The sequence below is a fragment of the Arvicola amphibius genome, chromosome 8, assembly GCF_903992535.2.
Source record: "Arvicola amphibius chromosome 8, mArvAmp1.2, whole genome shotgun sequence".
NCBI lineage: Eukaryota > Metazoa > Chordata > Mammalia > Rodentia > Cricetidae > Arvicola > Arvicola amphibius.
In genome coordinates this window covers 65094926-65108964 of record NC_052054.1, presented here as the reverse complement: position 1 = coordinate 65108964, position 14039 = coordinate 65094926, and the positions used below count along the sequence as shown (strand labels likewise).

Sequence of the window (14039 nt, the reverse complement as noted above, 5' to 3'; positions counted from 1 at the left end):
GATGCTCAATATTTGAGAGCAGGTGATGCTCTTGCAGAGAACCAGTTCCCAGCACTCACAAAGAGAGGCTCCCAACTACCTGTAAGTCAAGATCCAGGAGATCCAAGGCCCTCTTCTGGCCTCTGCAGGACCTGCACTCATGTGTACATAGTCAACCTGCTGGTAGTACCTCATGCCTTTAATCTTAGCATTTGGGAGGCAGAGGTAAGCAGATTTCTGAGTTCAAGTTCCTGTTCTACAAATCAAGTTCCAGAACAGGGTTTCTCTGTACCTTTGGAGCCTGTCCTAGAACTCACTTTGTAAACAAGGTTGGCCTCAAATTCACAGACATCTGCCTGCTTCTGCCTTCCAAGTGCTGGGATTAAAGGCACGCACCACCACCCAGCAAATTTCTAAAAAATTAAACTAAAACTAATAAAGAAAAAAAACAAGAATTTTCCTAATGTGTTAGTGTTTTCTCTCCATTTACAAGACCATCAGACTAACTGATAGAATTTTACAAGCAAGATTCAACTATGTCCTCTCTGTAAGAAATACACTTCCTCTCATAAACACACACACACACACACACACACACACACACACACACACTGAAAGCGAAAGGACAGCAAATAATATGCAAGTAAATGCAGCCTCCAAACCAACACAGTAGCTATACTTATATCTAACCAAGTAGAGTTTAACTCAAAATTAATTAAAATATCCAAGCATGATGGAGCATGACTTCATTGCAAGTACTTGGTAGGCAGAAACTGGCACATCTCTGTGAGTTCAGGGCCAATCGGGAATATGTAGCAAATTCCAAGCCAAACAGAGCTACCTAGTGAGACCCTCTCTCCCAAACAGTTAGTTATAGGATACAAAGATAACCTTATATTAATAAAGAGAACATTCCCTCAAGAAAATGTAAAGATTAAGCTAGTGAGATGTCTTAGCAAGTAAAGGACTTGCCACCAAGCCTGACGACCTGAATTCAAGGTGAATCCCACATAGCAGAAGGAGACAACAGACTCTCTGAAATTTTGCTTTGAACTCCACATGGTTGTTGTGACATGTTTATGCCTATGTACATATGTGCATGTATTTCAATAATAAATAAATAAATATAAAAAGAAAAAAGTTGTGATTATTGTGTTGGACATAGTGACTCATGTCTTCAGCACTCAGGAGGCAGAAGCAGGAAAGCTGTAAGTTCAAGGCCAGCCTTGACTCCATAGAAAATTCCAAGGTAACCCTGAACTATATAGCAAGATGCTATCTTTAAAACAAACAAAAAACCTTACAGAAACCCTGGTAATTAATGGTGAGATCATGTGGCAAAGCAGTAGTATATCAAATATTAGAAAGATTATCATAAATTTATATGAAATATCTATCTTTGGGCATGGAGAGATGTCTCAGTAGTTAAGAGCACTGGCTGCTCTTCCAGAGGGTCTGGGTTCAATTCTCAGCACCCACAGGGCAGATCACAACTGTCTGTAACTCCAGTTCCAGGGAATCTGACACTCTTGGATGCATGTAGGCAAAAACTGTTGAAAGCTGTTACATCTATTTTCATAAAACTAACACTAAAGAACACAAAGAACAGTCCAGATACAAGAATAATGGGTGGCTTCACTAAACCCCTGTTATCAGGAGATACACCATCCGGAAAAAAACGTCAAAAGAAAACCTCAGAGTTGAACTGCTCCACACACACACATAAAACATGAACTTAAAGGACTTCTAAATGATACTCCATCCAACATCACTGCAGTGCACATTCTTCACAATAACTTTTTCCTAAATAGAGCACATTTTGGCCATTGTTGTAAGGCAGTTTCATCCAAAATGAAGCATTCCCTCTGGAAGGACAAGGAGGCTGGTGGGAAGGGAAAGATTCTCAAAGGCCCCTTCCAGTAAATAAAAAGAAGTCAGGTGCCGCTGGAGGAGTAGTCTCTGACTAACCCAACACAGAGAGAAGAGACTTCTGGGAGTGTCCAGCTGCCTGCACACTGTGCAGAGCTCCAGGCTGCAGCGTTCATGAGTCATCAGCAGCACTGGAGGGGGCTTTCTGCTGGTGCAGCTGCTGTGGAGCCATCCCTACTCCAGGTGACACTCCCCCACCCATGCTCCTGTCAGTAACCCCAATAACAACCCATCGGTTCATCATCTTGGACATTTGCTGCAATTGTTTCTTTGTTTCATGGAGTGAATAGATGCATACCTTTGTGCCTGTGTGCGTGGGTGTGTGCATATCTGTTGTATCTACCCAGAAAGTCTGCTTATAATTCTATAAAGTAAGTCTTAATGAACATAAAAATACCTAAATAATTTCTTTTTATATTATGGCTTTCTTTTTATTTAATCTTTATTTTTATTAGTTTTATAATTTTATTTTAATTTTTTAGTTTTTTGAGTCAAGGTTTATCTGTGTTGCCCTGACGGTCCTGAAACTCACTTTGTAGACTAGGCTGGCCTCACAGAGATCTCCTTGCCACTGCCTTCTGAATGATGGGATTAGAGGTTTGAGCTTCTGCAGCCAGCCTTTTTATTAGTTTGATGTGTTTGTGTGTGTGTGTTTGTGTGTGTGTGTGTGTGTGTGTGTGTAATGTATGTGTTGGTCTCTGTGTCTGTGAGTCAGTGTGTCTGTATGTGGGAATGTGCATGACTGCAGGGGCCATCAGAGGGCAGAAGACAGCGTCAGATCACATGGGGAGCTGGAGTCACAGGCGGTTGTGAACTGCATGCAGTGAGTACTGAGAACTGAACTCTGGTTCTCTGCAAGAACAGTAAGTGTGCTTAACTCCAGCCCCTAAACAATGTCCTTTCTCTCTATACTAACTAGACAAATAATTTTTAAGGAGAATATTGAAAGCTTACCTGACACCAAGATCTCAAGGAGATCACTGGGGTATGAGGCCCAGAAAGAGGCTCCTATCTGGTGGTAGACACAGCTGTATTTTCCTGTGTCCTCAGGGGTCACATCATGAAGTGAAAAGTCTGCTCTGTTCCTTTCTGATCTCTGAACCTGTACAGGTGCTGAAACTCCTTCCTTCAGGAGCAGGAACATTTTGTACTCAGTCATATTATCTGGCTTCTTACACTGAAGAATTACGTTCCCTCCAGCTGTCACATTGCTCCATTGGTGAGCTTGGAGGGAAGGTTTAGGTAAATGTCCTGAGAAAGAAGAATCCTGTGATCATGGTGAGGAAGGCCTGGCTTACACTCCCACCCTTGTTCTCATGATACCTGATCTCTGCCTCTGTGTATCTTATCTCACTGTACATCTCTGGCTGTCCTGGAACTCACTAGACCAGGCTGGCCGTGAACTCACAGAGATCCATCTGCCTGTGCCTCCAAAGTGCTGGGATCAAAGGTGTGAGTCATATCAAACCCAGTTGAAAATGGAGATTTTTTTTTCTTCTTTCAACTCTCAGATAAAACTAAGGTATTAAGGTTGAGATGGCTTAGCAGGTAGAGTACTTGCTATCCAGCAGCAAGGGGAAGGGAAGGCCTTAAACTAAGGTCAAAGTTCCAGGAAGTCAGCTATTTGGGAACTGTAAAAGAAAAGCAGCCGATCCCATCTCCCAGATACTGATTGGTTGTAGGAAGATAAAAGACCCTGCATTTGAAAACCAACCTATCTAAGGAAGCAGCTAACCTCACATGTGTGCATGCATGTGGAATCTGGAGGGTGATGATCTCATTCTCAATTGCTCTCCCACCTTATTCACCAAGGAGGACCCCACAGCCAATCATAGTTCCTGGATATGGTTACTCTTGTTAGTCAGCCTGCCCTGGAGATCCCCTGTCTCTTTTCTGAAGCTGGCATTATATGGTCATCACACATACACAGAAATCACATGGCTGCCCTAAGGAACTTATCTTCTCCCTTCCCTATCCCTGGCTACCAAACCCTCAGCTTAAAGCATGTCATCTATGTTCTCTTGAACTCTGACCTTTGAATGACTGGGTCCTGTGACCTGATCATAGCATGGTCAGAATTAGAGATGACACCTCTCTGCCATTAAATAAAACCTGCACTATCTGTTTGAGGTCATATAAATTCTCATCTTTCCTTTCTTCCGACAGTGCTAATTCTTTCTTATCCTTATAAAGCCTTCCCATGAGGACCAGATTTGTATCCCCATAAGCCATGAAATATCTAGGTGAGTGGGCAGCCTGTACTCCAGCTTCAGGAGGAGAAGATGGAGGATCCCCTGGAGCAAGCTAGTTACCAAAATAACCGTATTTCAGAGATGGTTGGATTTCGAGATCTTGCTTTGGTAAACAAAGGGAAAAAGTAATCGATGACTTCCAGATTCCATACACATGTACACACATTAACACCCATGGGATGCTGACCTATGTGCAATATGCATACACACATGTATAACACACACACATATAACAATGAAAACAATAAAAGTATTTATTTCTGTCACTGTCACTCCCTGCTCGCCCCAACTGCTCTGAATATGATCACTTTTCTCCCTCCCTTTCTTCCTCTGATAGACTGACACGTGCCATTCTGAGGAAGCCCCTCCTCACCTGTGACCAGGAGTAGGACTGCATCACTGTTTTGCAGTGGTACATCAGGATCTTTCTGTCCAGAGCATACGCAGGTGTAGTATCCAGCATCACTCTCCTCTAACCCAGTGAGATAGAAATTAAACCAACCTGGGACTCCCCAACTTGAATGTAATTTAGATGGCCTTTTTCTCAAGTTCCATGGTGTCCGAGGATCCAAATTATTACCTCCCATTTGAATACTACAGATTATGTTTTGTACAAAATTTACACAGCTCAGTGTCACATTGCTCCTGGTGGGAACCACAGAGCTGGGCTCGATACTGAGGATGGGCTTGGGTAAGATCTCTGAAAGAAAATAAAACTCAAGAGTTGCATATGACATATCATCTTGCTTCCTGGGAACCATTTAGAATAAGGGATGAAGTCATTTAAATACTTGGGATGAAGGATCAAGGGGGGATTGCTTGAAGAGACACTTACCATCCCTACTTATGTCTATTTGCCCAACACATAGTCCTGCAAGAGAATGACTTATGAGACACAGTTCTTGCCTGGGGCTCCTTCATCGCTCTCCCTGATCCTAAGAATCTACTGGTGAGCTTAGACTCTGGCTTCACTTATTCAGGCATTTCTGTGATTCCCGTATGTTTCTTCCTCACCAACATCCCATATTCTCCCTGTACAAATCTGTAACCCTACACTGGGGAGCAGAGGCAGGCAAATTCAGGGAGCTTGCTCCACAGCCAGTATTCTCAAACAGAAAGCTTCACCTTCAATGAGAAATCTCGAAAAATAGAGGGGAGAACCAAGAAAGATTCTTAGTGTCTCCGTCCTTGGCTTGCCACATGTTTGCACACAGGTACTTGATTACATATACACGTGTGTGTATGCACACACACATACATATGCACTACATACAACAAATGCAAAAGAAAGGATGCAAACGTCACGTTCAAGTGGCAGAAACCCATTCAGAAGCTCAAAACCTACTGATTTGGAGGAGACAGGAAAATGTGTGTAAAACACTAAACATGTTTTCTACACATGATGTGTGTTCACAAAATGAAATTTATTCACTTATTCTTCAGCTTCACTAGTTACCCCACTGGCCTCACCAACTCCAGCTGCCTCCACAGCCCACCCACTGTCCACAAACAGCCTTGCTTCTCCTCAGACTTACCAAGACAGAACAAGAGCAAGAACTGGGAGTTCATGACGTCTCTCAGTAACACACTTTTCCAAGAATGCCTCTGCAGCTTGCCCTCCCTGTTGTCTGTGTTTAATTCTGGGACCAGCAATAATGGCTTTCCTTCAGAGCTAACCCCAGCTTCTGTTTCATTGTGATAATCAAGATGTTAGGTCTCTGCAATACCATGCCACTTCCTACTGTCTTGGCTCACATAGGCCTCTCACCACAGAGAAAGAATTCAGACCACTAACTTCTAAGCTCTTTTGTGTACTCTGCCAAATTTTCTGAGAAAGTGCTAATGAGATATGAGTTAGCATGTCTCGCTGCCCTTTTGTTCTTTTTTTGATTTTTTGTTTCAATAGACTATCTTTTACTTATTTTTTGATAATTTCATACATGTAAACAATATATCTTGAGCATATCCATCCACAACTCTCTCCTCCCATTTCTACCTACATCCCCAACATTTCCTGCTTCCTGCTTCGTGTTCTTCTCCTACACTTTTGCAGCCTGTTGTGTTTGATCCATTTGGCCTTGAGTTTTATGCATGGAGATAAAGATTTATTTGCATTCTTCTACCTGTAGACATCCAACTATATCAACATCATTTGCTGAACATGTTTTCTTTTTTCATTTTATATTTTTAGCTTTTTTGTAAGAAATCAGGTGTTCATAGGTATGTGGGTTAATATCAGGGTCGTTGATTCAATTTCATTGGTCCACCTGTTTGTTTTTATGCCAATACCAAGCTGTTTTCATTACTATAGCTCTATAGTAGAGCATGAAGCCAGGGAAGGTGTTGTCTCTAGATGTTTCTTTATTGTAAAGGGTTATTTTTGGCTATCCTGAGTGTTTTGTTTTTCCATATGAAATTTAGTGGTATTTTTTCAAGGTCTGTGAAGAATTGTACTGGGATTTTGATGAGTACTACATTAAATCTGTAGATTGCTTTTGGTAAGATTGCCATTTTCACTATATTAATCCTACCTATCCATGAGCATAAGAGATCATTCCATTTTCTGATATCCTCTTCAGTTTTATTCTTCAAAGACTTAATGTTCTTGTCATACAGGTCTTTCTCTTGTTTGATTAGAGTTACCCCAAGACATTTTATGTTGTTTGTGGCCATTGTGAAGGGTGATGCTGCTCTGATTTCTTTCTCAGCCCATTTATCATCTGTATATAGGAGGGCTATTGATTTTTTTTAGTTGATCCTGTATCTTGCTACATTACTGAAGGTATTTATCAGATCTAGGAATTTCCTGGATCTGGAGGCAGGAGTTGAGAAAGGAAATATGGAAGAATGTTGCTTGGGTTTTTTTTCTCATGACTTGCTCAGTTTGCTTTTTTTTTTAAAATAGAACATAGCATAAAGTAAAGGGGCCAACTGAAGCAGGAAAACCAACCAATCCCCGAGCAGGAAACCTTTCAATCCCTGAGTACCCTGACTCTGAACCCAGAGCCGGTGAAAGAAACACATCCTGGACCTAAGGCCTGAGACGGAAAAGAAACACCTTTATCCCTGAACCCAGGACCAAAGAAACACACCCTGACTCTGAAACCAGTGTCAAAGAAATACATCTTGTCCCTAGAATCAGAGCCAGTGAAAGAAATATGTCTTAGCTATAAGATTAGAGTCAAAATGTTAAAAAGGTGAAAGAAACACAGTTTGGCCCTGAAGTCAGAGCCATCTCTGCTCCTGATCTCTGATTCCCTCCGGAATCCTTATATATGTTTTGCTCGGGGGTGGGGAAGTGTGGTACTGCTAATTCTTCTCTTGTTTAAATGTGTCCTAAAGCATATTTGTCAACAAAACGTGTCCACCAAGGCAGCCCTCCAGATACTAATGGCTCTCAGACACTCAGGACAAAGCCCTCATAGAGAGGTAATGCATGCATGGCTTTTGAGATACAAAAGGCTGCTTACTGCCTGACTCACCACTCTGAAAGCTCACCAGGATTGATGGTCTTCAAAGGTTGGTGGTCAGCGACGGGTAAGAGTCTGTTTGGCAGGCTGACCTAAGACAGGCACAGTTCATTAAGTTGAGCCCCTCTGAGGTAGGAACACAAGGCCAGGGTAAAGCTTGTCCTGTAAAAATCATAAAAAGGGTGGATATGTGGGATGACCAAGTCTTAATGGGTCCAAGTGCCAGCTGGCCAAGACCAATAGTAAAGAGCATGCATAGTAGTAGCTATTTCCTGAAAGCCAGCCTGGGTCTGCCAGAGGGCCTTGACAACAGCATCTGAGTCTGACAAGAGATGATGTGGACCTGTGGACAAGGACCACATAACCTCAGCAGATGCCAGCTCAGTGGACTCGCCTTCCCCCGGGCAGTGTCAGGAATATATAAGCCTTAGCCCTTCCTGAAATAAACCAAACTTGTTTTAACCTGTTCCTGGTGCCTGTACATTGGGACTGTGCCTACTTTTGCTTTTCCCCAAAGGACACCCACCAGGATCCTGCAACAGGGACTGAGCTGAAAACACTTGCTGAGGTACTTCCTTAGGGGGGCTGAGCAAGGTTGAGCAGAAAAAGTAATAACTTTTTGCCAGAGCAGGAGAAGATTGCTATGTTTCTACAGGGGCTTCCCCTTCTGCAGAGTGTTAGCAAAAGAAGTAACATCTTGGGCTGAAAAAGAAGCTAATAGCTCTGCTCAGGGGAACTTTCCTCAGGGGAACATCCAAGCAGAGCTCAGCTGTGTAGTGGCTGTCCTGGAGAGGAGAAGAGTTGTTATGTCCTACTGGGAGACCATCTCCCATGATACCCCAGCTCTAGGTATCCTGGTTTCCCAACAAGTTAGGACACCTTTCTCTCCAGGACTAAGCTGCCATATTGCAGCTCCAGTCTCCAGAGCAGTCCTATTGTAGCTCTATCCTTCAGGGCTGCGCTGACATTTTTAGCTCTAGCCTCCAGAACTGTCCTATTGCAGCTCTAGGTAACCTGGTTTCCTGACAGGTGAGGACATCTTTCCTTCCAGGACTGCACTGTCCCATTGTGGCTCCAGCCTCCAGATTGCCTATTGTGGCTCTACACCTCCAGAATTGTCCTACTGTGGCTCTACCCCTCCAGAGCTGTCCTATTACAGGTCTAAGTATAGCCTGACTTCCAGGTAAGTCAGGAAGTCTTTGCAGCTCCAGAGCTGTAACACTCACACTCACCTACACCAGCTCAAGGAGTGGCACTGCCCACAATATGCTGGGCCCTCCCTCATTAGTCACTAATTAAGAAAACTCTCCACAGGATGACCAACAGTCCAATCTCAGGGAGGCATCTGCCAACTGAGGTTTCCTCCTCTCAGATGATACAAGGTTGTGTAAAGTTGCAACAAAACTAGTCAAACACAACAGGCTGCAAACATGTAGGGGAGAACATGAAGCAGGAGCAGGAAATATTGGGGGTGTAGGTAGAAATGTGAGAGAATTGGGGATGGATATGCTTGAGATATATTGTTTGCAAGTATGAAATTATCAAACAATATATAAAAGTAATTCCATTGAAAGAAATCAAATTTAAAAAAAAGAACAAAAGGGCAGGAGACATGCTAATTCATATTTGATTAGCATTTTCTCAGAAAATTTGGCAGAGTACACAAATAAACTTAGAAGTAATTGATCTGAATTTTTTCTGTGTGGTGAGAGGCCTATGTTATCTAAGCCAGGAGGAAGTGGTGTGATATTGCAGAGTGATCACATCTTGATTATCGCAACAAAACAGAAACTGGGGGCTAACTCTGAATACTAAAAACTGAAAGAAAGCTATTACTTTCTGGTCTCAAAATTAGACTCTGACCTAACAGGAATGGCAAGTTGCAGACACATTCTGCAAAAAGCATGTTACTGAGAGGCATCATGAACTCCCAATTCTTGTTCTTGTTCTGTCTTGCTAAGTCTGAGAGGGATCAGGGCTGTTTGTGGTCAGGGGTGAGTTGTGGAGGCAACTGAAGTTAGTCAGACCAGCGGGGAGTCTAGGGAAGCTGTAGGATAAGTGAAGAAATTTCATTTTCTGAACCTACATCATGGGTGGGGAATATTTTCAGTGACTTACATACATGCTCCTGTTTCCTCCAAATAAGTAGGTCCTGAACTTCCCAATGGATTTCTGCCACTTGAACGTGACATTTACATTCTTTCTTTTGTATTTTTTTTGTGTGTGTGCATTTAAGAGCTTGTGTGCACACTTGTGGAAAGGCAAGAAGAGAGGACACTAGGAATCCTTCTTGGTTCTCCTCTCTATTTTTTGAAATTTCTCATTGAAGGTGAAGCTTCATGTTTCAGAAGGTTGGCTGGCTAGCAAGCTCCTTGGATCTGCCTGTCTCTGCTCCCCAGTGTGGGGTTATAGGCATGTACAGGGAGGATATGGGCTGTGGGTGAGAAAGAAACACACAGGGAGCACAAAAATGCCTGAATAAGTGAAGCCAGAGTCTGAGCTCACTGGTAGATTGTGGAATCATGGATAGTGATGGGGCAGGCACTGTGTCTCATAATCATTCTCTTGAAGAACTGTGTATTGGGCAAATAGACATAAATGGGACTGCTAAGTGTTTCTTCAAGCAATTCCCCCTTGATCCTTCATCCCAAATATTTAAATGGCTTCATGCCTTGTTTTAAATGGTTCCCAGGTAGCAGAATGATATGTCATATGCAACTCTGAGTTTTATTTTCTTTCAGAGCTCTCATCCAAGCCCATCCTCAGCGTTTAGTCCAGCTCTGTGGTTCTCCGCCAGGAGCAGTGTGACACTGGAATGTAGGAAGTTTCCACAAAATCTGAAGTGATCATCTTGAGATGTTGGTGATAGGTAAGCTTTACATGTTCTCCTTTAAAATTATTTTATTAGCTACTATAGAGATAAGAGACACTGTTTAAGGGCTGGAGTTAAGCACACTTGACTTGCAGAGAACTAGAGTTCAGTTCTCAGTAATCACAAGGTCGGAGCAGTTCACAATGTCCTGTGACTCCAGTTCTCCATGGGATCTGACCTTGTCTTCTGGCATCTGAGGGCACATGCACTCATGCACATTACCACATACAGACACACCAAAACAAAGACACGTAGACCCACACAGACACATACACTTAAAACTAATAAAAATAAATATTACATTAAAAACCATAATTTAGAATAATCTATTTAAATATCATTGTCTTTAATAAGACATTCTCTATGGCATTTATATGGCAGACTTTTCCTGTGTAGATGCAAAATATATGAACACACACACAAACATTAATACATATACACAAACAAACACACACACACACACACACACACACACACATATATATATATATAGAGAGAGAGAGAGAGAGAGAGGAGGGGGGAACTAACCTTCTTATTCCACAAAGGGAGCCCAGGACAAGCCAAAGAAACAATTGCAGCAAAGTCCAAATTGATGAAATTCTCTGTTATTATTTGGGTTACTAATGGGAATGTGTAAAATGAGATAAAGAAGCCAGATAGTTGTAGCACACACCTTTAATCTGAGCATTCAGAACTCAGAAGCAGGCCATTTTCTGAGTTCAAGTCCTGCCTGGTCTATAGAACAAGTTCCAGGCCACCCAAGGCTACAGAAATGCCCTGACTTGAAAATGCAAAAAAGGGAGCGATAAAGGCAAAATAAACAATGGGCAAGAGCTAAGGCAGTGTGGTAGTTTGAATGAGAATGGCCCCATAAGCTCATACTTTGAAATGTTTGTTCTCCAATTGGTTGAACCATTTGGGAAGGATCATGAGGTGTGGCTTTTTTTTTTGCAGAAGGTGTGTCACTGGAAGTGGACTTTCAGGTTCAAAAGCCCATGCCATTCCAGTCAGCTCTCTCTGCCTCGTGCTTGTGGGTTGAATTGTGAGCTCTCAGCTCTCCAGCATCATGACTGCCTATTGTCATGATCTCCATAATGATGGCCATGAACTCTTACTCTCCTATACATTAGCACTAAATTAATGCTTTGTTTTATGAGTTGTCGTAATCATGTTTTTTTATTACAATAATAGAAACCCTAATCAAGATATGCAGAATCCTAGCTAACCTTGGTTTTCAACTTGATCCAGATTAGTGTAATCAGGAATAAAAGGCCTCAGTTGGAGAAATACCTAGGTCAGGTTGGTGTGTGAGCATGTCTAGGAGACACAGTCCTAATTATTAATTGATGGAGGCCCTTGCTCACTTTGCCTGAGATTACTCCTCAGGCAGGTGGTCCTGAGCTTCATAAAAAAAACAGCTAGGCAAGAGACAGAGCAAGCTTGAATGTAGGGTTTCTTTTTAAAGCTTTATTTGTTTCATGTATGTGAGTGTTTTATTCAGATATATGTCTGTGGGCTACATTCTAGGTGCCCAAGGATGTGAGAAGAACCAAGGAAGGTGTTGCAGTCCCTTAAACTTTAGTTATGGGTTGTTGTAAGTTAAATGTGGGTGCTGGGAGTCGAACCCAGGCCCTATGGAAGAGAAGCCAATGCTTTTAGTTACTGAGCCATCTCTGCAACCCCTTTCTATGTTTTATTTTTTCCAAAAGCACAATTTTATTTATACAGTCCTAACCAGCTCAGTGGCAGGAAGAGTGGGAGAGGTTCCATCTTCAACCCGGGGCCTCTGTGATGTTGGTTTGCTGTCACCAAACACACAGGCAAGTGGCATCATGGATCTGGTAAAGTGTTGACAACGTTCAGTCTCTGTCTGCTAGAGCAACAAGGTGAGCATCGATCTCTGCTCCTGAGAGAATCCTGAATTTAGGATTTTCGACTGTAACTACTCCAACTTCTATTTCTGAAGCCTTGAAGTCAATCGACAGAACAGTAGACAGGCATGTGATTGCAGTTTCCACTGTTTGTTCAAATGTCCAATCAAATTTCTTCTTCACTTTTTTTTCGAGGAAGCTGGTTTGACTCTGTCTGTTTGACGCCTGCTGCGGTGGCTTTAAAGCCACAGTAGTAGCCTGCAGGGTCACACTTGTACACTAGAGGACCTTGAGGACCTTGTTCTTCATCGATACCAATTAAAGTCATACAACAACCGAGTGGCCTCATTTCCACATTCTGTGTGTAGACTTGAGAAGTATCAGCGATTCTTTTACACAGCATGTCCACAGGAATCTCATAGCCGTACTTGTATTTCCAGTTAGCTGCCTCATAGCCTGCCCTCCGTACCTGGGATCTGCTGTCAGCTGTCATCCCAGTCATCACACAGCCAATGTTCTCAGTTATCTTGAACAAGTGGGTCACTCTGCTGGAATCCAGTAATTTGTCGGGTACTTTCTTCTGTGTGACAATTACTGCACAGTCTTTTCCTCTGACAGCCACAGATGTGAGTCCACCCTGGTTAATAGCCTTAAAAGCATATTCTACTTGGTAGACTCAACCCTCGGGAATAAAAATAGTAATGTGGCAGTCAAAACCGGCGCTGGACCCACGGGACATGGCATACCCCCTATTTCAAACACAAAAATCCTTTCTATGGTTTCTACTTTCAGCTTCTGTTCTGACTTCCCTTAACAATGGATTATAAGCTCTATGTTGAGATAAACCCTTTCCTTCCTAAAGCTGCTTTGGGTCAGAATGTTTTTTATTATGACATAGGAAACAAAGTAGAATAGACAGAATGAATACACAGAAAATAAGTTTTTAAAAAACTGCATTCATTTGAACTCTCATAAAACCATACATTTTGTATTCAGGGGTGAAAAACAAATGGGCAGCTGCCTACCTGCCAGTGTTAGAGTGGATGAAAGACAATTAGATTTGGTGGATCCTTCTTGGGAAGAAGGACACTACTTACAGTATTAATCGTCTTCTCTCTTCCAGTTTCCCTAAGGGCCTTATCAGAATGTTACACTAAGATTAATCTCACCAGGCTGGGAATATCTGCGAGTTTGTGGTGTTGATGGCAGTCTTCCTGACTGAAGCCTGGTACAGCCAGAGGGTGTCACCAAGCAGACCCAGGTAAAATACAGGAGATTTCTCCTATTTCATTACTGTTGGATAGTTATGAGGAGTTATTGACCACTGAATTAGTAGAACTATAACTGAGAAATAAAAATAGTCAGGTGTGCCAGGTGGTGGTGCACGCCTTTAATCCCAGCACTTAGGAGGCAGAGGCAGGCAGATCTCTGCGAGTTAGAGCCTAGCTTGGCTAGGGCTGGTTCTAGGACCGGCTCCAAAGCTACAGAGAAACCCTGTCTTGAAAAACAAAAGGCAAATAAATAAGCAACAAAAAAGGCAGATGGATCTCTATGAGTTTGAAGTCAGCTGGGTATACATAGTAAGATCCAGACCAGTCACGGCTACATTGCAAGACCCTGCCTCCCAAAGCAAAAAAAAAACCCACAAAAGCAAATACAAATAACA

The 14039-nt window shown here is 42.5% G+C and overlaps 1 protein-coding gene and 1 pseudogene across 1 annotated transcript; both read right to left on the bottom strand.

The window, feature by feature from the left end:
- Window positions 1-2020: 2020 nt before the first annotated feature.
- LOC121677293 (T-cell-interacting, activating receptor on myeloid cells protein 1-like) lies at window positions 2021-4921 on the bottom strand. The gene is made up of 3 exons (XM_042055574.1): window positions 4534-4921; window positions 2863-3159; window positions 2021-2247 (listed from the first exon to the last, which is right to left on the bottom strand). Exons 1-3 carry the CDS (start codon window positions 4919-4921, stop codon window positions 2021-2023), a joined length of 912 nt encoding a protein of 303 aa, XP_041911508.1.
- Window positions 4922-12361: 7440 nt separating this feature from the next.
- LOC119821597 lies at window positions 12362-13112 on the bottom strand (annotated as a pseudogene).
- Between the last annotated feature and the right edge of the window lie 927 nt (window positions 13113-14039).